Source organism: Cetorhinus maximus, chromosome 27 (assembly GCF_964194155.1).
Source record: "Cetorhinus maximus chromosome 27, sCetMax3.hap1.1, whole genome shotgun sequence".
Taxonomy (NCBI): domain Eukaryota; kingdom Metazoa; phylum Chordata; class Chondrichthyes; order Lamniformes; family Cetorhinidae; genus Cetorhinus; species Cetorhinus maximus.
The window spans coordinates 3,845,096-3,868,942 of record NC_135905.1 but is presented as its reverse complement, the minus strand read 5'-3'; the positions used below and the strand labels follow the sequence as shown (position 1 = coordinate 3,868,942).

Sequence of the window (23,847 nt, the reverse complement as noted above, 5' to 3'; positions counted from 1 at the left end):
CAACTCTACCCACACAGATTCTACATCATCTGACCCGACATCATTTCTTGCTATCGATTTAATTTCATTTCTTACTAACAAAGCAACCCCACCCCCTCTGCCAACCTGCCTATCTTTTCGATAGGATGTATATCCTTGGATATTTATCTCCCAGTCCTGATCCCCTTGCAGCCATGTCTCCGTAATGCCCACCACATCATACCTGCCAATTTCAATCTGCGCCACAAGTTCATTTACCTTATTTTGTATACTGCGTGCATTCAGATACAACACCTTCAATCCTGTATTTCCTGTCCCCTTTCTCATTGTTGTCCCTTTATCTGATGTGCTTGAAGTTAGATTCCTAGCCCTTTCCAAACACTCTGTCCTATTTTGTGTTCTGGGGAATTTGATAGCCTCTCCTGGGCTCTCCTTTCTTTTCAGTTTTTTCATAATTTTCCATGAAGTTGAATCCACCCCCCCCACACGCTAACCTGCTGCTTTTTTTCCTATTAGTTATACTTCTTGGAGTTTTACCCTTCCCTCCCCCCGCCCCACTTTCTAGTTTAAAGTCCTGTTGATCACCCTATTTACCCTTTTCGCTAGAACATTGGTCCCAGATCGGTTCAGGTGGAGACCGTCCCAACGGTACAGATCCCTCCTGTTCCAATACTGATGCCAGTGCCCCACGAAATGGAACCCCTCTTTCCCGCACCACTCCTTTAGCCACGTGTTTACTTCCCTTATTCTCGTGTCCCTATGCCAATTTGCACGTGGCTCGGGTAGTAATCCGGAGATTATAACCCTTGAGGACCTGTTCTTTAATTTAGTTCCTAGTTCCTGATAATCCCCAAACAGGTCCTCTTTCCTAGTCTTACCTATGTTATTTGTCCTGACGTGGACCACAACAACTGGATCCTCCCCTTCCCTCTCCAATATCCTTTCAAGCCGGTCAGAGATGTCCCTCACCCTGGCACCGGGCAGGCAACATACCATGCGGGACTCGCGATCCTGCTTACAAAGGATGCTATCAATTCCCCTAATTATAGAATCCCCTACAACTACCACTTGTCTTTTTGCTCCCCCCTCTTGAATGGCCTCCTGTGCCACGATGCCGTGGTCAGCTGGCTCATCCTTCCTACAGCCCTGTTCCTCATCCACACAGGGAGCAAGTACCTCGTATCTGTTGGACAAGGTCAAGAGCTGAGGCTCCTCTGTTCTTGAACACAGGATCCCTCTACCTGCCTCACTTGCAGTCACACCCTGCTGACCCTGACCACTGACCGGACTTGAGGTACTTAATCTACCGGGTGTGACCGCCTCCTGATACAAAGCATCCAGGTAACTCTCCCCATCCCAGATGTGCCGCAGCGTCCGGAGCTCGGACTCCAGCTCATCAATTCTGAGCCGGAATTCCTCCAGCAACCAACACTTGCTGCAGATGTGGTCACTGCGGCTCGCAATGGGATCTGCCAGCTCCCACATCATACAGCTACAGCAGATCACCTGCCCAACCATCTCTACTTAGATAATTAATTTATTAGTTAGCTTTGCAGCGTTTTTTTTTTCAAATTTGGTGCAGATTTCCTAACAACCAATCAGATCACAGCTTTCCTGTGATGTCACTTTTTCAGTTTTGGCTTCAGTTAGTCTGTGCCCCGAGGTCACCGCTCCAGTGCTCCTCCCTCCGAATCTGCTCCCAGGATTTACTCACCAATCAGCTGTTTTTTCTTTAAAATCCACTCCCTCACCGCGAGCCGGACGCCCACGGATGCGCCAACTCCTGCGGGAGCATCCAGCCCACTCCTCCGCCACCCAGCACGTCCCCGATCCTGGTCAGCCCGGCAGCCACAGCCCTCCTCTCCGCCAGCCACCGAAAAGGACGGAGGGGCGGATTCCTGAGCAGCGGCTCTCTGACTATAGCCGCTATTCCTGATGGGGGGAGAGCTGCGTTGCGAGGCGACCATGGTCCAGACTTTGATCAGGTCCTGGTGAAAGATGGGCAACACCTGCAAGGAGCCACCGAGGCCCCTCAGCTCTGTAAACAGGGGCTGCACGTCATAGTTCAGGCCGTGTGCCTGGTGGAAGAAATACTGTTGCTGCTCCCAAATTGGCCAGGGAGTGTCAGGGGGTGGGGCTGGTGGCAGCTGTGATTGGCTCGGGCATGCGAGGGCCTGGTTCCGATTGGCTCTGTGCCTTGAGAGGGCCAGATGGTGATTGGCTCAAGGTCTTGTGAGGTTCAGGCTTAGATTGACGCGCTGCTGGGTATCGCGGGCTATGATTGGCTGGAATCTGCGAGGTCCGCCCTGTAATTGGCGCGAGTGTTGGGAGGCTTGTCTTTGATTGGCTCGAAGCTGGCTGGGCCATGCTGTGATTGGCTCCTGGCTGGGAGGCTAGGCTGTGATTGGCTCCTGATTGGGAGGCTAGGCTGTGATTGGCTCTTGACTGGGGCTAGGCTGTGATTGGCTCCTGGCTGGGAGGCTGGGCTGCGATTGGCTCAGGGCCGTGGGTGTTGTTGACTGTAAAGTCGGAAGCGCCCTTCGTCTCGGAGCCGGAGAAGAGCAGGTAAACCCGGGGGCCGGGGATCCGGGGGGACCGGGGCCGGGGGATCGGGGGCTCGGGGGATCGGGGGATCGGGGCCGGGGGATCGGGGCCGGGGGATCGGGGGATCGGGGCCGGGGGATGGGGGATCGGGGCCGGGGGATGGGGGATCGGGGCCGAGGGATCGGGGCGGGCTGATCCGGGGCCCCGGGTCCGGCTGCGGCTGTGACCAAAACGCGGGTCTCGGGTTGGGGAATGTTCGAGCCCAGGCTCAGGGCGGCTGTGAGGAGCCGGGGCCCGGGCTCCGGCCTCGGGGGGGAGCGGCCTGGGGAGGGCTCGGGGGGAAGCCCGGGCCTGGGGGGGGCCCCAGGGCCAATCATCTTCACTAACTACTGGTAGTAGTTACTAGTTACTGGATTGGTTACACTAACTACCACATTTTATGGTAATTACAGGCATTGGTTACACAGATTACAGTCGGTTGCCATAACTGTACAGGTTATGGTAACTATTGGTTACCATAACCAGTAACTAACCAGTAGTTATAATGTTTATTGGCTGATAAGTGTCAGGGTGGTGATTGCTCAGGATCTGGGTGAGTAGTTAGTGTAGTTACTGTGGTGGTGTTGGTTTATTTTAATAACGTGTTATAACTTGTCAAACCATCTGTAAAATATTCTAATCCTTTCCTCATTATCCTGAGCTTTGGCCTCAGGGACTGGGACAGGGATCCCGGGCGTTTACTGCGGCCAGTTCAAGCTCCTGGTTCAAGGGCGTTAGAACAGACTCGGGGTGGTGACAGTAAATCTGTTCCTGTGGTGTGACTGCAGCGTCTGGCCGATTGGTAAAGGCTGGATTATAAAGCGGGGGCGTTGCTTCTCGTTTTGTCCATGTTGCGCTGGTGGAGATGCCCGTTGCCAATGTGATGTGGGAGAGTCTTCAATCCCCCTCTTGTTAGAACAGCGAGGTCTCTCGTCTCGCCCTGAGAAGATTGCAGCACCATTATTCCGGAACATCGCAATGCCTCGGCTACAACAAATTACTTTTTGAAGCCTGCAGACTTTTGTTATGTAGACAAACACAGTAGCCGTTTTGTACACTACCAGATCACACAAGTACTGGTTAAAGGCCAGTTAATCTGCTTTTGTAAGCGTTTAAGGGAGCGCTGCCGGTCAGGATTCCAGAATAACTCTGTTCTTTGAATAACACTAGAGCATAGTGCACACAAGAATTAATAATCAGAGGACATGGATTTAAGATAATTGGCAAAAGCGCCAGAGGTGGAGATGAGATTTCATTTATCACAGTGGGTTGTTGTGATCTGAATGCTATGCTTGGAAGGGCATTGGAAGCCAGTTCATAACTTAAATGTGAGTAGGAATGGTCATTCAGCCCTTCGAGCCCATTTCGCCATTCTATGAGGTCATGGCTGATCTACTTCAACACCATTTTCCTGCACTATCCCCGTATCCCTTCGTGTTTTTAATATGTAGAAACCTATAGATCTCAGTCTTGAACATACCCAATAATGACCGAGCCTCCACAGCCCTCTGGGGCAGAGAATTCCAAAGATTCACCACCCTTCAATGAACAAATTCCTCCTCATCTCAGTCCTAAATGACCTGCCCCTTATTATGAGACTGTGTCCCCTGGTTATAGACCCCCCCAGCCAGGGGAAACATTCTTTCTGCATCTACCCTGTGGAACTCTGTAAGAATTTTGTATGTTTGAATGAGATCGCCTCTCATTCTTCTAAACTCCAGAGAATAAAGGCCCAGTCTGTTTAATCTTCCCTCATAGGACAATCCTCCCATCTCAGGAATTAATTTAGTGAACCTCCATTGCACTCCCTCTAAGACAAGTATATCTTTCCTTGGGTAAATAGACCAAAACTGTACACAATACTCCAGGTGCAGTCTCACCAAGGCTTTATATAATTACAGTAAGACATCTTTACTCCTACACTCAAATGTTCTTTTAATAAAGGCCAACATATCATTTGCCGCCTAAATTGTTTACTGTACCTGCATGTTGGCTTTCAGTGAGTCATGAACAAAGACACCCAAGTCCCTTTGGAGTTCAACCCTTCCCAGCCTCTCTCCATTTAATAAATACTCTATTTATGTTTTTCCTACCAAGATGGATAACCTCACAATGGTAACTTTCAAATGGGAATTGGGTAAATAATTGAAAGGAGATATTTGCAGGGCTGTGGGGTAAGAACAGGATAGTGGGGCTGTTTGGATAGCTCAAAGAGCTGGCACAATAGGCTGAATGGCCTCCTTCTGTGTTGATTGATTTCATGGATCTTTAAGATGTACGTCAATCACCGAGTAACATCTTACCTGTCAAACAGCACCTCAGCACAACTCTCGCTGGCAGCATTGAGGGGGAAGTACATCATGGTAGTGTGTGAAGACCAGTTCCACCACAGACATACAGTTATGGGCCATATGCTAATTAGAGCATGCTGTGTATGGACCAAACCGCTTGGACACCTTTCCTGGAGACCCGCTAGGCCCTTTCTTGCTGAACACTCAGCAGAGGCTAATGCCAGACAGAAACTGGAGCTCTTAGAGGTGCACAAGGTCAGTTCCCCAGACCATTCCCAACCCAGAGAGGGCTGCATAACTCGCACATCTGACTACACAGCTTACACTCACCCTAATCCTCGAGCATTTGAAATAGCTGAAGCCTCGCTGTCAGTGAAGCTCCCGTAAATGCTATGGTCAGACGGTGGACTAAGAACCATCGCCAATCTCAAAACAAGTGCCGAGCCTTCTCTTTACATTTGGAAAAAAAAATTCGAAAGAACATACTTGTAGTGTTGATACATACAGTTAGTGTTTGAAAATGTGGCTGTTTTGGATTCATATCTGTATTTTATATAAGAGTAAAGTATGGGCCAGATGTATCCTGCATTAGCTCGAAAGCTGTCACTACAGAGAAATTTGGGAGAACTATCCAGTGACCATCCCCTTAGCTGTCCTTTCACCTGCCTATGTTTACACATCGGTTAGGGGGCATGATTGAAGGGGCTGTGATGCCCTCCATGTTTGGTACCCTGCCAGCACTCGTTGTTGAGAATCGCCTGACTAATGGGGCATGTGACCGGAGAGTGCCCAGCACCCATTGAACTGGGAGCATCTCCAAGGGCAGTGGTAAAATTGGCAATAAATATCCTGGAAATCTGAAGTGCAGCTAGCTGAGCACAGAAAGCTTTCTTCATCCAGTCTCAGCTCCAGCCACAGCAGACTGCACCAGTGAGAGAGACTCATATTCCAGCTCCTCCTTCTGTGTAATCTCATTAGATTGCCAGTCTGGTGCTGATTTCAGATTTGGTTCTGAGCTGTGTGCTGGGCCTACTGAGAACTGGGTTAAGATGCATTTTATGTAGGGCTTGCAGACCACAGTGTTTCAGACACATTCAGCTCATCAGTCTGGGTTGAATTGAGACTCTGGTTCCAGTGTGTCTGACTGACTGCTGACTCACTGCCCCACCCAGTGCCCTAGCTTAATCTTAACTTCTGCTGACAATCAATGTAAAATTTTCACCGGACAGTTTTTGATGTGAGCTAGGAGGGTGTTGCATGGCAGTGGAACATTCTTCTTGGGAATGAAGTCTAAGAGAATGGGCAGTCATTCCCAACCGCATATTAAATGCAATTGTGGTGAATTTTGCCTTTGATTCAGAAGATTGTGGATTGATATCCTACTTTAGAGACTTGAGCACATATCCAGGCTGACCCTCCCAGTGCAATACCGAGGGAGTGCAGCACGGTCAACAGTGCTCTCTTTTGGATGAGGCCCTATCTATCTTCGCAGTCAGACAGAAGAGACCCCATGGCACTATTTGAGGGAAGAGCAGGGGTGTCTTGGCCAATATTTACCCCTCAATCAACACTTAAAACAGCCTATCTGGTCATTATCACATTGCTGTTTGTGGGAGCTTGCTGTGCACAAAAGGCCTGCTGCATTTCCCACATTGCAACAGTGACTACACTGAGTCTTTGGAGAGCGTATTGATTCCAATCATGTGTGGAAAGAGTGGGCCAATGTCTGAAATATAAGAACTGCATTTATTATATGTCCACACCCAGTTCTCTTGACTTCTGTGTTCAGTGTTCATAATTAGATTCATTCGTCATACCTGGGGTGTTAATTGAAGTATGTGTAATAGGGCTAAATGTCATTTCCACAACTTTTAAACTCTTTCGAGTTATCAACAGTTACAGATTGCAACTCTTTTGAGTACAATCACAGTTCTTGGTTTCCGGGAGTGGGACATGAACCCACAACCCTCTGATTCAAAGGCGAGGGTGCTATGAACTGAGCCACAGCTGACACCTCTTCCACAACTTTTAAGTCTGATTTAAAATCTTTTGCTCTTAATTGTGACGTTTGCTGTTGTTTTCTTCCCTGGGGCCAGCTCTTATTGGCTTCTTCATGTCCACTACCATCCCCAAGTTGCCGTTCTGCTGTGACTATTGGCAGGCCCATTAGCTAAAGCCCGTCTTGCCAAACAAACCACTCGGTGGTGACTGGATAGCGAGCAGGATGAACCTTGGCAGGTGAGGGGAGCTCCCCCCCCACCTAGAGCACCAGCACTGAGGCCGACTGTAGCATCTCAACTGCTGGCCCAGCCAACTCGGCAGAGAACAGGAGTCGGACCAGGAACCTACTGGACTTTGTGGAGTGTTTGCCCTTTTTATTAAGTCCAGCATTCACACTGGGATTAATTTAGTTTGGAGATTTTTCTGGCTGGTGACTTTCCCTTAAAGTTGCCAACAGCTGACTTTTGACGTGGAAAACTTTCTGTTCACATGATACCAAGTGGCATTAATCCTTTTACCAAAATCACTCAGTATGTTGGTTCCAGTGTGTGATTGGATACGGAAGCCACATTGAAGCTCATGAGCTTCAGTATTTTTCTTATGGACACAGTTAATCCCTTCCCCCTCAAATTGCTTTCAATTAAATAATACCAGTGACCAATCTTTAATCTCCACTTTTCTAGACCATTACGCAGCTCAAAATACTGGGCTAATTTTTTTGACTGGGTTTCTAATCAGCACTAGGCAATATAGTGTTACATATCACCCAACTGCTAGTGTCTCTGCCCAACTTGACTCCACAGGCTCAACTGGATTTACAAGAAGTTAAAAGGTAAAATTAAAAGAACTTTGGTCGCTTGGAGAATAAGGATGTTAAGTCCTTGGAGAGAGTGCAGCGGGGATTGACCAGAATGGTAAATTAGCAGAGTAGTTGAATATTTTTAAGGCAGAGGTAGATAGATTCTTGATAAGCAAGGGGCTGAGAGGTTATCGGGGGTAGGCAGGAATGTGGAGTTGAGGTTACAATCCAATCAGCCATGATCTTATTGAATGGTGGGGTAGGCTCGAGGGGCCGAGTGACCTACTCCTGATTCGTATGTTTGCATGGTGTAGGGGATGAGGGACTTCAGTTTTGTGGAGAGGCTGAGTAACTTGACCGTGTTGTTCCTAGAGCAAAGAATGTTAATGGGAGATTTAATAGATGTTTTTAATAGTAAATTGGAGAAACTGTTTGCTCTGGCAGATGAGTCAAAAACCAGAGACCACTGCTTACAGGGGAGAGTGATAGAAGCAGATTCACTTGTAAGTTCCAAAGGGAGTTGGATAAAGACTTGAAAAGGAAACACTGACAGGACTATCGGGGGGGCACTGACTAATTGACAAGCTCTCTAAAAGCCAGCGTGACCTGCCAAATGGCCTTTTTCTGTGTAATTCCACATGGCTGATCTGTCGCCTTGACACCATACCCCTTACTATCTCTGGTAACAACAATCTATCAAGCTCAGATTTAAATTTAGCATCCTTGCCTCATCCTGACATCCCCAAATGCCTTTTTTTCAGCCAGTTCAATTCACTCCACATGATATCAAGGCACGTGAAGGCACTGGCTGCAGCAAAGGCTAGGGGCCCTGACAACAAGCCAGCTGTAGCGCTGAAGACTTGAGCTCCAGAACTAGCCGTATCTGCAGCCAGATTGTTCCAGTACAGCTAATGACACTGACATCAAACTGGCAATGTGGGAAGTTGCCTGGGTGTGTCCTGCCCACCAAAAGCAGAATAAATCCAGTCCAGCCAATTACCACCCCATCAGCCTAATCTCGATCATCAGCAAAGTGATGGAAAGTGTCATTCACTGTGTTAACAAGCAGCACTTACTCAACAATAACCTGCTCGCTGATGATCATATTGGCTTTCAGCAGAATCACTCGGCTCTTGACCTCATTACAGCCTTGGTCCAAATGTGGAATAAAGAGCTGATGAGGCGGAAGTGACTGTCCTTCACATCAAGGCAGCATTTGATTGAGTGTGACATCAAGGAGCCCTCGTAAAATTGAAATGTGGGAATTGGGGCGGTGGGTGGGTGGGGACTCTCCACTGGTTGGAGTCATACCTAGCACAAAAGAAGGTGGTTGTGGTTGTTGGAGGTCAGTCATCCCAGTTCCAGGACTCACTGCAGGAGTTCCTCAGGGTAGTGTCCTAGGCCCAACCATCTTCAGCTGCTTCATCACTGATCTTCCCTCCATAATATGGTCAGAAGTGGGGATGTTAATGTTGTTTGTATATTGTTGCAGTCCATGCCCAGGAGCAGCAACATTCAGGCTTTGGCTGGTAAGTGACAAGTAACACACAATTACCAGGCAATGACCATCACTGAATTCACCATTATCACCCTAAGGATTACTATTGACCAGAAGCTTGACTGGACCAGCCATATAAATACTGTAGCTACAAGAGCAAGTCAAAGGCTGGAATTCTGTGGCGAGTAATTCACCATCTGATTCCCCAAAGTTTATCCACCACCTAAAAGGCACAAGTAAAGAGTGTGATGGAATACTCTTCACTTGCCTGGATGAGTGCAGTTCCAACAGTCGAGAAGCTCGACACCATCCAAGACAAAGCAGCCCGCTTGATTAGCACCCCATCCACCACCTTAAGCGTTGACTCCCTCCATCTTTGATGCACAGTAGCAGCAGTGTGTGCACCATCTACAAGATGCACTGCAGCAACTCACCAAGGCTCCTTCGACAGCACCTTCCAAACCCACGACCTCTACCATCTAGAAGGACAAGGGCAGCAGGTGCATGGGAATACCACCACCTGGAAATTCCCCCCCAAATCACTCACCATCCTGACTTGGAAATATATCGCTGTTTCTTCACTGTCACTGTGTCAAAATCCTGGAACTCCCTCCCTAACAGCACTATGGGTGTACCTACACCACATGGACTGCGGCTGTTCAAGGAGTAGGCTCACCACCACCTTCTCAGGGGTAATAAGGGATGGGTAACAAATGCTGGCCTAGCTAGTGACACACACATAATGTGAAAGAATAATAAAAAATTGATCCAGCATCATTTGCCATTTGTGGAAGAGAGTTCCAAACTTCTACCACCCTTTGCTGAGTTGCTGAGAGATCTAGCAGATGGTACACACTGCTGCCACTGTGTGTCGGTGGTGTAGTAGAAGTGTTTCCTAACTTCACTCCTGAAAAGTTTAATTCTGCTTTTTAGGTTGTGTTCCCTTGTCACGGGTTCCCCAACCAGGGGGGAATATGTTTTCTCTATCCAAATGAACCACTGGTAAAACCACCTCCCTGGATTCAAGTCACACCTCAGAGACTCGAACGTGTCATATCAGCTAAGGGAATCAGAGGTGCCAAGAGAAAGATTGCTTGATGATATAGTTGAGTTTATTCGGTTGGTGCAAGTTGATGCTGCTCGCACCGAGTCCCCTTCACCCACCGCCCCTGTCCACACTGGCCCACAATGGCTCCAGCAACACACTGTATTTAAAATTTGTGTTCAAATTCCTCCATGGCTCAGCCTTCCCTATATCTAACATTCCCCTGTCCTACAACTCTTGTGTTCCTCCAAATCTGTTCCCTGGTCCATCCCCAGTTTCCTTCAGTCCACCACTGTCAGCTGTACCTTCAGCTGCCCAGGCCCTAAAAGCTCTAGAATTCCCTCCCTAAATCTCTCCTCCCCGCTTTCATCCTTTAAGATGCTCCTCAAAACCTCCTACTCCTGGTCACCTGCCCTATTATTTCATCTGGTTCACTGTGAAATTTTGTTTGATAATTCTGTGAACCAATGTGAAATATTTAACTAGAATCATAGAATGGTGAGAGCACAGAAAGAAGCTATTTGGCCCATCGTGTCCACACTGGCTCTATGCAGGAGCAGCCCCTACTTCCTTGCTTTTTCCCCCTTTTCGGTCCTTAATCGCCTTCACCCCTCTTTTTTACTATTTATGTATTTATTGAAGGCTTGTGGGTTCCCTTTTATGTGAGCTGCTAGCATCATTTCACACTCTTTCTGAGTGTTGCTGAAAAAAGAGACGTGCCTAGGTTTATCATCTTGCACTCATGAGGTCACTTCACAAGAATACCAATATAAGGGGAAAACAACAGTTTATACTGTATGAAGAGAGTGCTGATCGGTTGACAAGTGGCATTGCCATGGAGAATGCATTAGTGATGATGACTGACAGTTAACTGCCAAGCATTGTTTGAAATTTAAACCAGGCAGCTTGACCCTGATTGGTCAAGGTATTGCCCTGAGGAATGAACCAACGAATGGCTGTCACTTATTTTGTTTAGCTGAAACAGGCGCAATGCGTGTACATGTTCTTTCTGCCTGCAAAGAACAGGGCCCTGTGTATTAATACATGTAGCTTCCAGTGCACACACATGCACTATACTGCGAGCCCAATTGACAACCTTAAATTGGTTGTCAGCGTAATTTTTAGCACACTGAGGATTATTTAGCAAATGTTGTCCAATCACGGAATCTCAAATAGTTTTGAGTTTTGCAAGCAGGGGCTGGTTGGATCCGGTCTTTACCCTGCCCATTGAAAACAGTGGCTGGGACATGTTGTTTGATACAATCCGCCAGTCTCTGTGATGTACGGTCTACATAACTAGCAACACACTGGCACTGAAATTCACACACCACGTTACTCATTTGTGTGATAGGCAGAACGTCCTTTTGGCTTGACGGCAGCATCCTGTTAGTGGTGAATACCACTCGTGTTGCTACTGCATAGTCGCAGCGTGAAACAGCTAGCTTCACCTGTTGCTCAAATTTTTGCAATGCCTTGTCCTTCCAGGGTAATCTGAGGCAGACTGGTGATGGCTTTAGGTCCGTTCATGAGTTTGCGTGTTATACAGCGTGAAATGATCTGATCAGGGTAGCCATTATCCTGCAGGATGCCTTTAATGTGCCCTATTTCAGCATCAAGCTTGCATGGTAAGCAAATGGCTCAGGCTCTATTTACAAGGTTGGTGATGAGACCAATCTTATAGAGCGTGGAACTGTAAGAGCCCCAACACAAATACTGACCAGTGAAGGTAGGCTTGCGGTAGACCCTGGTAGAGAACCCCCTGGCAGATTTCTCAATGAGTATGTCAAGGAAGGGGAGTTCATTTGAGTGCTCCATTTCAAAGGTGAATTTGAGCGCAGGATGGAGCCCATTAAGACATGTAAGGAAATTCTTACATGCAGCTGTGGATTTAAATATAGCAAACTTATCATCCACATATCGGAAATATGCGAGGGGTAGGTGCTTGGGTGTCATTCCATCGAAGACACGATTCTCATGGAACCCAACAAAGATGTTTGTGAGAGTTCTCTCTTTGCTTCTCTTCTTTCTTATTCACTTCCCTCTATTCAGCCTTGTTCTCAATTGTATTATCCACCTGACATCTGTCCTTAGCACACTTTTTCTGCTTCATTTTTTTTGTATTTCTTTTGTCATTCAGGAAAATCTGGTTTTGTGTGCCCTGCCTTTCTGTCTTGTGAAAATCCCTCACAGCCACCGCCTTCCCCATCCCCGCCCCCAACTACTTCTCTCTACTCCTTTACAATGTGCCATAAAACCTACATCTTCAACCAAGATTTTGACACCTTTCCTGATATTTCATTATGTGGCTTAATGTCAATTTTTTTTGTTTGATTACCTTTCTTTGCAAAACCTGAAATCTTTTACTTTGTTAATAGCACGATATGAATATGAGTTGTTGTCATGCCTAAGTGGTGTAAGTAGGCCAGGGTGATGAGATTTTAGTTAAACTTGACCATTTTTACATTGTGTCCACTGTAATAACTAATAAGGTTAAGGAAGCCATTTTGATACTAGCATGTGGCTAAAGGAGCCCATTTTGTATCCTGTATTAAATCCATGTAGGTAGTAACCATTTCTTGTTTGGGCTTTAGAAGCTGTGGGGTACTCACTAAACACCTTGGCCTTTCTGTCTTGCCTTCCAGAATGTCGTACCCTGGTTACCCCATGTCTGGTTACCCTGCCTATCCGGTAAGTCGCATTGTGACTGCTCACTGCAGTCGCTTCGCGAGTACACTTCTGTTGTTTTGTGTAGGTCTTTAGAAAATGAAACATCATCGATAGCTAATCACCGTTGAAATGTTTTTAGACCGTTTGCATGTAATGTACTTTTTTAAGCATCTGACCTTCAAATCAATCGGAAGGAGTTTGACACCTTCTTGGTCTTGTATTTGCTGTCTCAAAAAGTAAATGTTCTAGTTGTCCAATTTTTCTTCCTTTGCCAAGCCTTTCCTGATGATGAAAGGCAGAGTTATTTTGAAGGAGGTGGGGGAGTGGCAAATGTAGAACTTCGTGAAAAAAAATCACGATACTTTTAGTTATGGAGTATCCTGAACCTAAGAAATGAGCTCTGGTGCTTCAATTCTCTGGCTCAGTGGGAACAGCTTCTCTCTCGTAGACTGAAGCATACAGACTAGGTCCCACACTTGGATTCCTAACCCTACTAAATTTGTTTGTTGCACCTGGGGCTGCAGGAGCCCTCAGTCTGCTGAGCTCATGAGCAGAAGGATTAGTTCCTGCACCTACTTGTTGCCCAGTGACCTCTTCTGGGAATATGTGCATCAGCAGCTGGAGGGTAAAGACGGGATTGGGCTCCACTATGATGCCCCCCTCGCTGTTAGGTAATCACTGAGAGCAATTTGAACCTAAACCACCTGTGTGCAATGCTGACTGTCAGATTTTACTCGCCATTTGGCCTCCTTATTTAAGAAAGGATATAAATGCATTAGAAGCAGTTCAGAGAAGGTCCACTCGACTGGTACCTGGGATTTTGGGGAGAGTCAGGTGTGGGTGCTTGTCTTACAAGGAAGGATTGGGCAGGCTGGACCTGTATCAATTGGAGTTTAGAAGATTGAGTTGATCTTATTGAAACATACAAGATCCTGAGGGGACTTGACAGGGTGGATGCTGAATGAATGTTTTCCTGTATGTGGGAGAGACTAGAACTAGGGGGACACAGTTTGAAAATAAGGCGGCTTCGATTTAAGGTGTAGATGATTAGAAATTTTTTGAGGGTTGTGAATCTTTGGAACACTCTTCCCCAGAGAGCGGTGGAGGTAGGGTCAGTGAATGCTCTTAAGGCAGAGATAGACTGGCTCCCTTGTTAGTCAAGAATCTCATGTTATTTGGGGTAGGCGCAATGTGGAGTTGAGGCCACAATCAGATCAGCCATGATCTGACTGAATGGCGGTGCAGGCTCGAGGGGCTACCAGCCTACTCCTAGTTTGTATATTCGTAAAGTCAGCATTGAGCTGAGTGTAAAAGCAGGGTTCCACCTGATTCTGTGCGTTTCCTGCCCAGCGCATTAGGTTAAAATTGCTCCAACAGTCTCAGCTCTCAAATGAGTAATGGATCCTTGGGTGGTATTGGGACGCTTTTTACATCCATGGAGCTGAGAAACCAGAGAATGGACAAAAACTGTTCCAGATTTACTTTGCTCCGATAACCTGAGCTTTCCTGGGTGATGAGTTGAGCCCCAGGCTCGATCTCATTTGTGGTTTGTTTATATTCACTATTGTTTGCTTTGGCAACTCGACGAGCAATTTATCGCTGATCTTGTTGTCGTCCAGAATATACAAATTAAACTCAAAGAGCAGGACCAGGCAACCCAGGTTCAAACAAAGGAAAGGCAAACGTAGAACTGATATCGTGTAGATTTTCTTGACACAAAGGGGGATCAACATCTGGTGGACTCTCAAACAGAGTGGCGGAGGTATCTAGGAACTAACTAGAAGCTGCAGTGGGAGGAACTGTGTGGCCGTTCTACCACATGGCCAAAATGGGGAAATTGGGTATGCCTTTGGGTCAGCTGAACTTTTTCTCAAAGGAGGCCCCAATTTCAATCCTTGGTCTCAGTTGAATTGGCTGAGGTTAGTCATGGGGATGATGTAGTTGGCTTCACGTGCATGCTGTGTATGAGAACCCATTGATTAGATACGATGATGTGAGCTTTAGATTTGTACTCAAATGTTCCTCATTTGTTGATTGAAATGCATGATCCTTGGTTCTTATGGCTCTCCTTTCCTTTTTATTTCAGCAATCAGGTGGACAATCTGGATATCCACAAGCTGGTGGACAGTACCCCTACCCTGGTGCAGGCGGGGCTTATCCCCCGGGTGCAGGAGGGGCCTACCCCCAGGCTCCAGGAGGGGCCTACCCCCAGGCTCCGGGTGCAGGAGGGGCCTACCCCCAGGCTCCGGGCGCGGGCGGGGCCTACCCCCAGGCTCCGGGCGCGGGCGGGGCCTACCCCCAGGCTCCGGGCGCAGGCGGGGCCTACCCCCAGGCTCCGGGTGCGGGCGGGGCCTACCCCCAGGCTCCAGGTGCGGGCGGGGCCTACCCCCAGGCTCCAGGTGCGGGCGGGGCCTACCCCCAGGCTCCGGGCGCAGGCGGGGCCTACCCCCAGGCTCCGGGTGCGGGCGGGGCCTACCCCCAGGCTCCGGGTGCGGGCGGGGCCTACCCCCAGGCTCCGGGTGCGGGCGGGGCCTACCCCCAGCCACCAGCTGGAGGCTATGCCCAGGGACCTGGCTGCCCTTATCAGGCTGGTGGGGGTACTTACCCAGCATCTGCAGGGGGTTACCCTGCACCCCAAGGTAACCAGTCAGGATGGGGAGCTGGTGGCTCAGGATATCCATCATATCCCACAGGTAAACTCTTAACCGATTTGTTAACTGGCTTTTTGATTAAATTATATTTTGTAATGTAGAAATGAATTTGTTTCACTTTGAAACTATAAATTGTGCATCTCATTGTACACGTAAGTTGTCTGTTGAGGGTGTATGTGTGCCTGTGTGTTTAGTATGTGCATGCATGTCTGAAGGTCGGTGTATTCATGTTGCTCTGAAGAAGAGTCATACAGACTCGAAACGTTAACTCTGTTTTTCTCTCTGCACGGATGCCGGCAGACCTGAGTTTTTCCAGCGTTTTCCGTTTTTGTTTACGTGTACATGTTGTGTCTGTGTTGAGGGGGAGTGTGGTTCGTTGAGTGTGTGTTTGACTGGACGCACGCATCTGTGTTTGTGTTGATTGTCTGTCTTTCTGTTGATTGTGGGTGGGCGCACGTGAGAGATCATATCTGTGTGCGCGAGTGTGTGAGTGTGTCCTCATTGAGAGTGGGAGCATGTGTTGGTGCCTGTGCTCAAGAGTAGAAGGATCAGCTGTGGCTCCAGCGTTTGCACATTGGACGATCCCTCCTGCTGAAAATACGCATGTATGGGCATCGCCAGGGAACGTTAATCGAGCTGCACTGTGGTGATGCTCCAGGCTGTACCTCTGGAGCCAGATCCAATGAGAGGCAGCACGTCCAGGAAGGGAGGCAAGAAAAGCTGGAGGGAACAAAATTGGCAGCACACTCTAATAGAGAATTATTAAATATACAGTATGTGTCTTACATCGGAATGTTATTTACTTGGACTCTTGGCAAAAACTCTTTCTATTGTAGGTCCGGGTGCCCCTGGTTCTGCCCCTGGCTATGGAGCCCCTGGTTATGGAGCCCCTGGTTATGGAGCCCCTCAGCCCGCTGGACAAAACTACTCAGGTGGTGGTGCTCCTCCTCCAGGTATTGTAATAGAAATATATTTCATTAACAGTTTAGAGACATTGAAACAACTTCTCGTTTTCAATTTTTTATACAGGTAGCCTTATTAAAGAGGATGTATATTCTGAAATGGTTTCCTGGTGTTACTGGTGTCTTGCAGTTGTTCCCCAGTTTTCAGAGCAACTTGGGAACAGCCGTTTTTTTGTCAAGCTCTGAGTTACGTTATGTGGCCAACTAATAACTTCATTCATTCTTGGGATGTGAGCATCGCTGGCAAGGCCAGCATTTATTGTCCATCCCTAATTGCCCTTGAGAATATGGTTGTAAGTCTTGAACCACTGCAGCCTGTGCTGTAGACATGGCCCACAATGCTGTTAAGAAGGGCGTTCCAAGATTTTGACACTGCACCGATGAGGGAACGGTGACATAATTCAAAGTCGGAATGTTGTTTGGCTCTGGGTGGGGGGTGGTTGTGGGGAGGTGGGGTTACATGGAGATGATGGAGTTCTCATCTGGCTGCTGTATTTGTCCTTTTACCTGGTGGGGTTCACAGTTTTTGGAGGCTGCTGTAAGTGAAGTCTTGGCAAATTGCTGCAGTGCATCTTGTAGATAGTACACGTTGCTACCACTGTGTGCTGTTGGTGGAAGGAATCGATGTCTAAAGTGGTGAATGTGGTGTTCAATTTACTTTGTCCTGGATGGTGTCAAGCGTCTTGCATGGTGTTAGGCAAGTGGGGAGTATTCCACCATGCTCCTGACTTGTGTTCTGTTGGTGGTGGACAGGCTTTGGGGATCAGGAGAATTCCCAGCTTCTGACTACCCCTTATAGCCCAATATTTATATGGCTGGCTCAGTTGATAGTGAACCATGGATGTGGATAAGGGGAGATAAGGTGATGGTAATGGCATTGAATGTTAAGGGGAGGTTGTTACAGATTCTTTTGTTAGAGATGGTTATTGACTGGCACTTAAGTGGCAAACAGCATTCATGCCACTCATCAACCCAATGTTATCCAGATCTTGCTGCATATGGACACGGACTGCTTCAGTAACTGAGTTGCAAATGGTGCTGAACGATGGCACAATCATCAGCAAACATCCTCACTTCTCACCTTATGTTGGAGGGAAGATCGTTGATGAAGCAGCAGAAGATGGTGCCTCCATGACACTCTACTGAGGAACTCCTGCAGCGATGTCCTGCGGCTGAGATTCTTGGCCTTCACCAAATACAATCATCTTCCTTGGTGCTCAATCCATATACTTTTTATTTTAAGCAATGATCTGGTTGCCTTTTTAAATGACTTTATGGACTTTACTTTTCTGGAATGTTCCACATTATTACCATTCTCTGTGCAAAGAGCTCCCAAAAATTCTTGAAATTATTTTAAATCTGTGCCCAATGTTATTGTATCACTGACCAATGGGATTGTTAGGGGGAAATAAAGGGATACAGTAACTATTAGGGGGAATATAGGGGTACAGTAAGAACTTATTGAAAGGGAATGAATTACTTAAAATCTCCAAGCACATTGGCAGTTAAAGGTTACCAGATGAACCTTGCACAGCCTTAAGGGCCTGCATACAACAGAAAGGCCTTGGAGCCGGACTGTAGTCAGAGGATGGCAATAACAACTAAGATTAAGTGTGCTCTTCAACAGATAGGGGAAGAACAGATGGTCCTAATTTAGGTAGGAGGGAAGGTCTCTGCCTGGGTGAAAACAAATAGGGACATACATGCATATACTTGTTACCAGAGATGCCTGTTTAATGTAAACCTTTATGTTGACGAGATCAGAATCTGGAAACTGTTTTTGTACATGACCAATAATGTATAAATATGTTGAATACTTGTAGCTTAGCAGAGTGCTATCTCAAGCCGCATTGAGATGGTTCTCCCCTTGCAATTGCTCGAATAAACGATTGTGACCTGTACCTGAGACTCCTGTGGTCCGTTTGTCAAAGTGACCACAACAGAATCAATTTATCACTACTTACCCTATTCCAACCCTCTAAAATATTGAACACCTCTATCAGATCACTTTTTAATCTTTGTAGCATTTGTAAAAAGCCTGCATTTCTCAAATCTCTCTTCATAATTGTATCCCCTATTTCTTGATAATATCCCCATTAGTCTGCACTGCACCTTCTGCATTGTTTTTATGTCCTAACAGAACGCACAGAAACTCCAAGTGCAGTCTACAATCTTGTACGAGTTTAGCATTATCTCCTTGGCTTTGTATTCTATACTTCTTTATACAAAACCAGGGTTTCCTTCTGCCCTTTATGGCCTTACCTATTTGCACTGCCCCCTTTAATGAGACAAAACACTTCTGCTCCTCTCACGCGTTTAGCATCTTACCAGTTAAAATGCCTTTCCTTTCCCTAATTTCGGTTTCAGTATATTTTACTGCACACTTTTCCACTGAACTGTAACTGGCTGAATCAGAATTCACCAAACCTCCCAATTTGTCATCAGTAAAGGTTGATGCTGTTCTCCTAATTCCTCAGCCCCAATCATTTATGATCGCAATAGATTAATAAAAATGGCACCAACATGAAGCCCCGTGCAACACCAGCGGCTATGAAGCTTCCCTTTACCCATAGCCTTTATTTCCTACCCCTCAACCGCCTTTTTATCCATGTGGCCACCTTCTCCATAATTAAAGCCATTAATTTTGCCAGTAACCCCTTATGTGAGACATAAAATGCTTTTTGAATATCTATATAGATCATTCCCATTATTCTTCAAAGAATTCTATAAGATTGATAAAGCATAACCTGCGCAATTTTAAAAAAAAACTAACTGGCTTGATTAAACTCATGATTTGGCTACTTTTAAATTTAAGTCGCTCCTTTAAAACCATTAGGTGTCGACTGTAGTTCAGTGGGGGACACTCTTGAGTCAGAAGGTTGTAGGTTCAAGTCCCAATCTTGAGCCTTGAGCAAGTAATTTAGGCTGACACTTCAGTGCAGCATCTAGGCAGTGCTACACTATCGGAGGTAGCGTCTTTCGGAGCAGAAGTTAAAAGGTGGATGTAAAAGATCTCATAGCATCATTAGAAGAATACGGCAGTTCCCCCTGGTGTCCTGGCCAATATTTACCTCTCGACCAACATCCCTAAGACATCATCTGGGTCGTTTATTTAATTACTGTTTATGGGATCTGGCTGTGTATAAATTGGTTGCCATCCCACCCTTCGTTACAGCAGTGAGTGCACTTCAGGAATGCCTCATTGTCTGGCTTGTGAAATACGAATTGCAAGGCCAGAACATTGCGCTGGTCGGGCAGGCGCGCGTCTGACCCGAACGAGCGTAAAATGACCCTTGGTGACATTGGGCGAGCACCCTGACGTCATTGCGCACTTGCGTGATATTTCGGTCAGTGGAGCCGGCAGCATGCCCGCCGACAACGAACAGGCCTATTGAGGCCGTTAGGGATCTAATTGAAACTTACAGTTGGCGGGCAGGCGAAAAGGCCAAGCGGCCTTTGAATTTTTTGCAGGACCTCGTCCAGGGCCGGGATGAGGCTTTGATCCGTCATTTTAAAAAAAAAAACGATTTTTTTAACTAATTTCTAACATGTCCCTGCTCATGTGACAGAGTCACGCGAGGGGACATGTTATCAACATTTTTAAATTCTTCATTTTCGTTGTTCGAAATCATCATCTCCCTGAGGCAGCTCTGTGCTCCGGGGAGCTTTTCCTGTGTGCGCATGCGGGGAAAGTCTGTGCTATTCTTCCCCCCCCGCCCCCCACAGGCAGGACGGGCCTTAGTGGGCCCGCCAGTGTGAAATCGCGGCCGGCCCCCGATCACAGGCGACACTAGGCTCCCCGACCACTCCCGCTCGCCCCCTGCCAAGCCCGCCCGACGAGGGAAAATTCTGCCCCAAGTCTTTGTTTCTTGTAAAATTAACTATCATGCACAAGTTTACTCTGACATTCTATTTTTTTAACACTTAAAATCTCCTACAATTCTAACTCTATTGTTAAATGCTTCCCTCTAATTTGCCTTCAAATTCCATCTCCAATTTCCTTTCCACTGTTTAGTGGTAAGTAACATTCTCCTCATAGTGTGTGACTTCACTGATTCTCACTTGATGCCATAGGGATTAAGACCACTTTTTAAATCCTCACATTCCAATAGTATACTTTCTCTAAACTCGCTGCTGCTGTTCCTTGTCTATCTTTCAAAGTTTTGTAACTACACTGTTTAGTTGCCAATCTTGACCTAGTTACAGATTTTTGTTATTCCTGTTTATATCACTATTTTCAATTTCCCAGTTTTGTTCCCATTTTTGCTGTTGTCCTCTTTAATCTGCTTCAACCTTTTTAATTATTCCCTGTGCACAATATTCTTCCCTTCCAGGCTGCTACTCAACTTTGCTTTTTACTCCTCCTCTGCTGTGGAGCCCTTACTCAGTAAAGTACCTTCCAATTATCCAGCTAGATGAAGCTTAATATTTCCCAGACTTTTCCCAGCTCCCAGCTCGGCCTTGGCCGTACTTGTTCCTGCTGGAAAAGGCCACATGTGATTTTGGCGAGGGTTGTGGTGGGCCATAGCCAAGGAATAAAGCTTTTAGACTTGAGGAATTGCAAGAGGGTGCCTTGCCCAACAGCGAGGAGCTCCCCAGGAACAGGGCTGGTCGATGAACCACTCCTAGGTTTTTGTGGGCTTCGCAGATCTCCTACTTGAGGGGCTGGGAAAATGGCATTGGACAGGATGTGTTAAACCCTGTTACCCCTGTGGTACACTCTCCCTCCACTGGCTCCTTATCCAGTGATGCCTCAAATTTAAAATTCTCAGATATCTCTCTAACCTCTTCCTGGCTAATAGCTTCCTGAGAACTCTTTGCTTTGTCACCTCTGTGCTCTTGTGGGGATCTCGCTTCCATCACGCCACCTTTGATGACTGTGACTACAACTGCCTAGGCCATAAGCTGTGGAGTTCCCTCACTGAACCTCCCCGCCTCTCTCTACCTCTCTCCTCCTTTAAGACTCTCCTTAAAATCTGCCTCTTTAACCATGGCTTTGGTCATGACTTAATATCGCCTGCTTTGTCTTGTTGTGAAACTTCATCTGGTGATGTTTCTGTAAAGCTCCCTGTAATGTTTTGCTACATTTAGGACACTGAATTGACACAAGTCATTGATGATGCTGTTTGGTTGCTCCTGACTTCAGGTACTTGTTGCTGTTGCCATGTCAGCAGGAGTGAGTACCTGCGATATACAGCTCACCACTGAGATGCTCACAGCTGGGATCCTCCTGGTGGTGATGGTACACATGGCATCATAACTGAGGAAAGCAGAAGAGTGTGTGGGGCCACCCACTCATCATCGTCACACAGGGGAAGTTAGATCTAAAATGGCTGTTCATGGGCCACCTCTGACTCAAGTTTCAATGCAGCAAAAAGGGCTAATTGAGAGACACCAGGTATTGCTCTTGATAACACGACGGGGAGTAAGAGGCAATTGATATATAGCATATTTCCTCTTTTAATGCATTTAGTTTGTAAAACTTATCTTGTTTATGTTTCGGAATCAAAGAATGATTTTGAAGATAAACTCAACTTGAACCAACTAGAGAACGGGCTATTTTAGATCTAGCCTTGTGCAATGAGAAAAGGTTAAGTAATAATCTTGATGTAAAGGAACCTTTAGGGAAGAGTGACCATAGAATGATAGAGTTTTACATCAGGTTTGAAAGTGATGTAGTTCAATTCAAAACCCGGGTCTCAAAACCTAAAAGGAAATTACGAAGGTGTGAGGGCAATAGGGCTGTTATAGATTGGGAAACTACATTAACAGTTATGACAGCACACAGGCAATGGCTAGCATTTAAAGAATTACTATGTGGTTTGCAACAAATTTACATTTCTTTGAGGCACAAAACCCAGCACGAAAGGTGATCCAACTCTGGCTAACAAGAAAAAATTAAAGATCATATTAAATCAGAGGAAGAGACTTGTAAAGTTTCCTAATTAAAGTAGTAAGCCTGAGGATTGCGAACATTTTAGACTTCAGTAAAAGAGGACCAAGAAACTGATAAGGAAAGATAAAATAAAATATGAGAATAACCAAGTGAGAAATATGAAAGTGGACTGCAAAAGCTTCGATAGGTATGTAAAAAGGAAAAGATTAACAAAGATGAATGTGAGCCCACTATAGGCAGAGACGGAAGAATTTATAATGAAGAAGTGGCAGAGGAACTAAGCAAATATTTTGCCTCCCTCTTCATGGAGGAAGATACAAAAACCCTCCTAGGAATGCTAGAGAATTAAGGGACTAGGCAAGATTGAGAACAGAGTTAATTATTAATAAAAAAAAAAGTAGTACTGGAGAAATTAATGGGACTTAAAGTTAATACATTCCCTGGAGCTGATGATCTGCGTCCCAAGTGTTGAAGGAGGTGGCTGTCTAGATAATAGATGCATCTTTCAAAATTCTATAGACTCTGGAACGGTTCCTGCAGATTGGAGGATGACTATTTAAGAAAGAGAGAAAACTGAGAATTACAGGCCTGTTAGCCTGTCATCAGCAGTGGGGGAAATGCTAAGCATCTGTTATAAAGCTTGTGGTAACTGGACACTTAAAAATAATGGCAGAGTCGACATGGATTTATGAAAGGATTTAATCGTGTTTGACAAATCTGTTGGGAGTTTTTTGAGGAAGTAACTATCAGAATAGATAAGGGGGAACCAGTGGATGTGGTGTATTGGGATTTTCAGGAGGCTTTCAAATAGGTCCCACACAGGAGGTTACGTGGGATTGTGGGTATGGATTGAGAATTGGTTAACAGACAGAAAACAAGAGTAGGAATAAATGAGTCCTTCTCAGGTTGACAGGCTGTGATTAGTGGGTTACTGTAAGGATCAGTGCTTGGGCCCCAGCTATTCATAATCTATATCAATGATTTGGATGCGGGGACCAAATGTAATATTTCCAAGTTTGCTGATGACACAAAACCAGGTGGGAATGGAAATATGAGTTGAGAAGGATGCAAAGAGGCTTCAAAGGGATTTGGACAGGCTAAGTGAGTGGGCAAGAGCATGGCAGATGTGGAAAAATGTGAAATTATCTAATTTGGTAGGAAAAACAGAAATGCAGAGTACTTCTTAGATGGTAAGAGATTGGGAAATGTTGATGTCCAAAGGGACCTGGGTGTCCTTGTTCATAAGTCACTGAAAGCCAACTTACAGGTGCAGCAAGCAATTAGGAAGACAAAGAGATTGCAAGAGGATTTGGGTATAGGAGTAAGGAAGTCTTGCTGCCATTGTATAGCACCTTGGTGAGACCGCACTTGGAGTATTGTGCACAGTTTTGCTCTCCCTACCTAAAGGAAGGATATACTTGCCATAGAGGGAGTGCAACAAACATTCACCAGATTGGTCCCTGGGCTGGTGGGAT

The 23,847-nt window shown here is 46.3% G+C and overlaps 1 protein-coding gene across 1 annotated transcript in view; it reads left to right on the top strand.

The window, feature by feature from the left end:
• The first annotated feature begins 2,445 nt into the window (after positions 1-2,445).
• Positions 2,446-23,847, top strand: part of LOC144668482 (annexin A7-like) — a 45,535-nt gene continuing 24,133 nt past the window's right edge. The window contains exons 1-4 of the mRNA XM_078530515.1: positions 2,446-2,544; positions 12,839-12,884; positions 14,950-15,556; positions 16,351-16,467. Of these exons, the coding sequence (XP_078386641.1) occupies positions 12,840-12,884; positions 14,950-15,556; positions 16,351-16,467 (769 nt within the window). The 5' untranslated portion in view covers positions 2,446-2,544; position 12,839. The remainder of the gene's footprint in view (positions 2,545-12,838; positions 12,885-14,949; positions 15,557-16,350; positions 16,468-23,847) is intronic.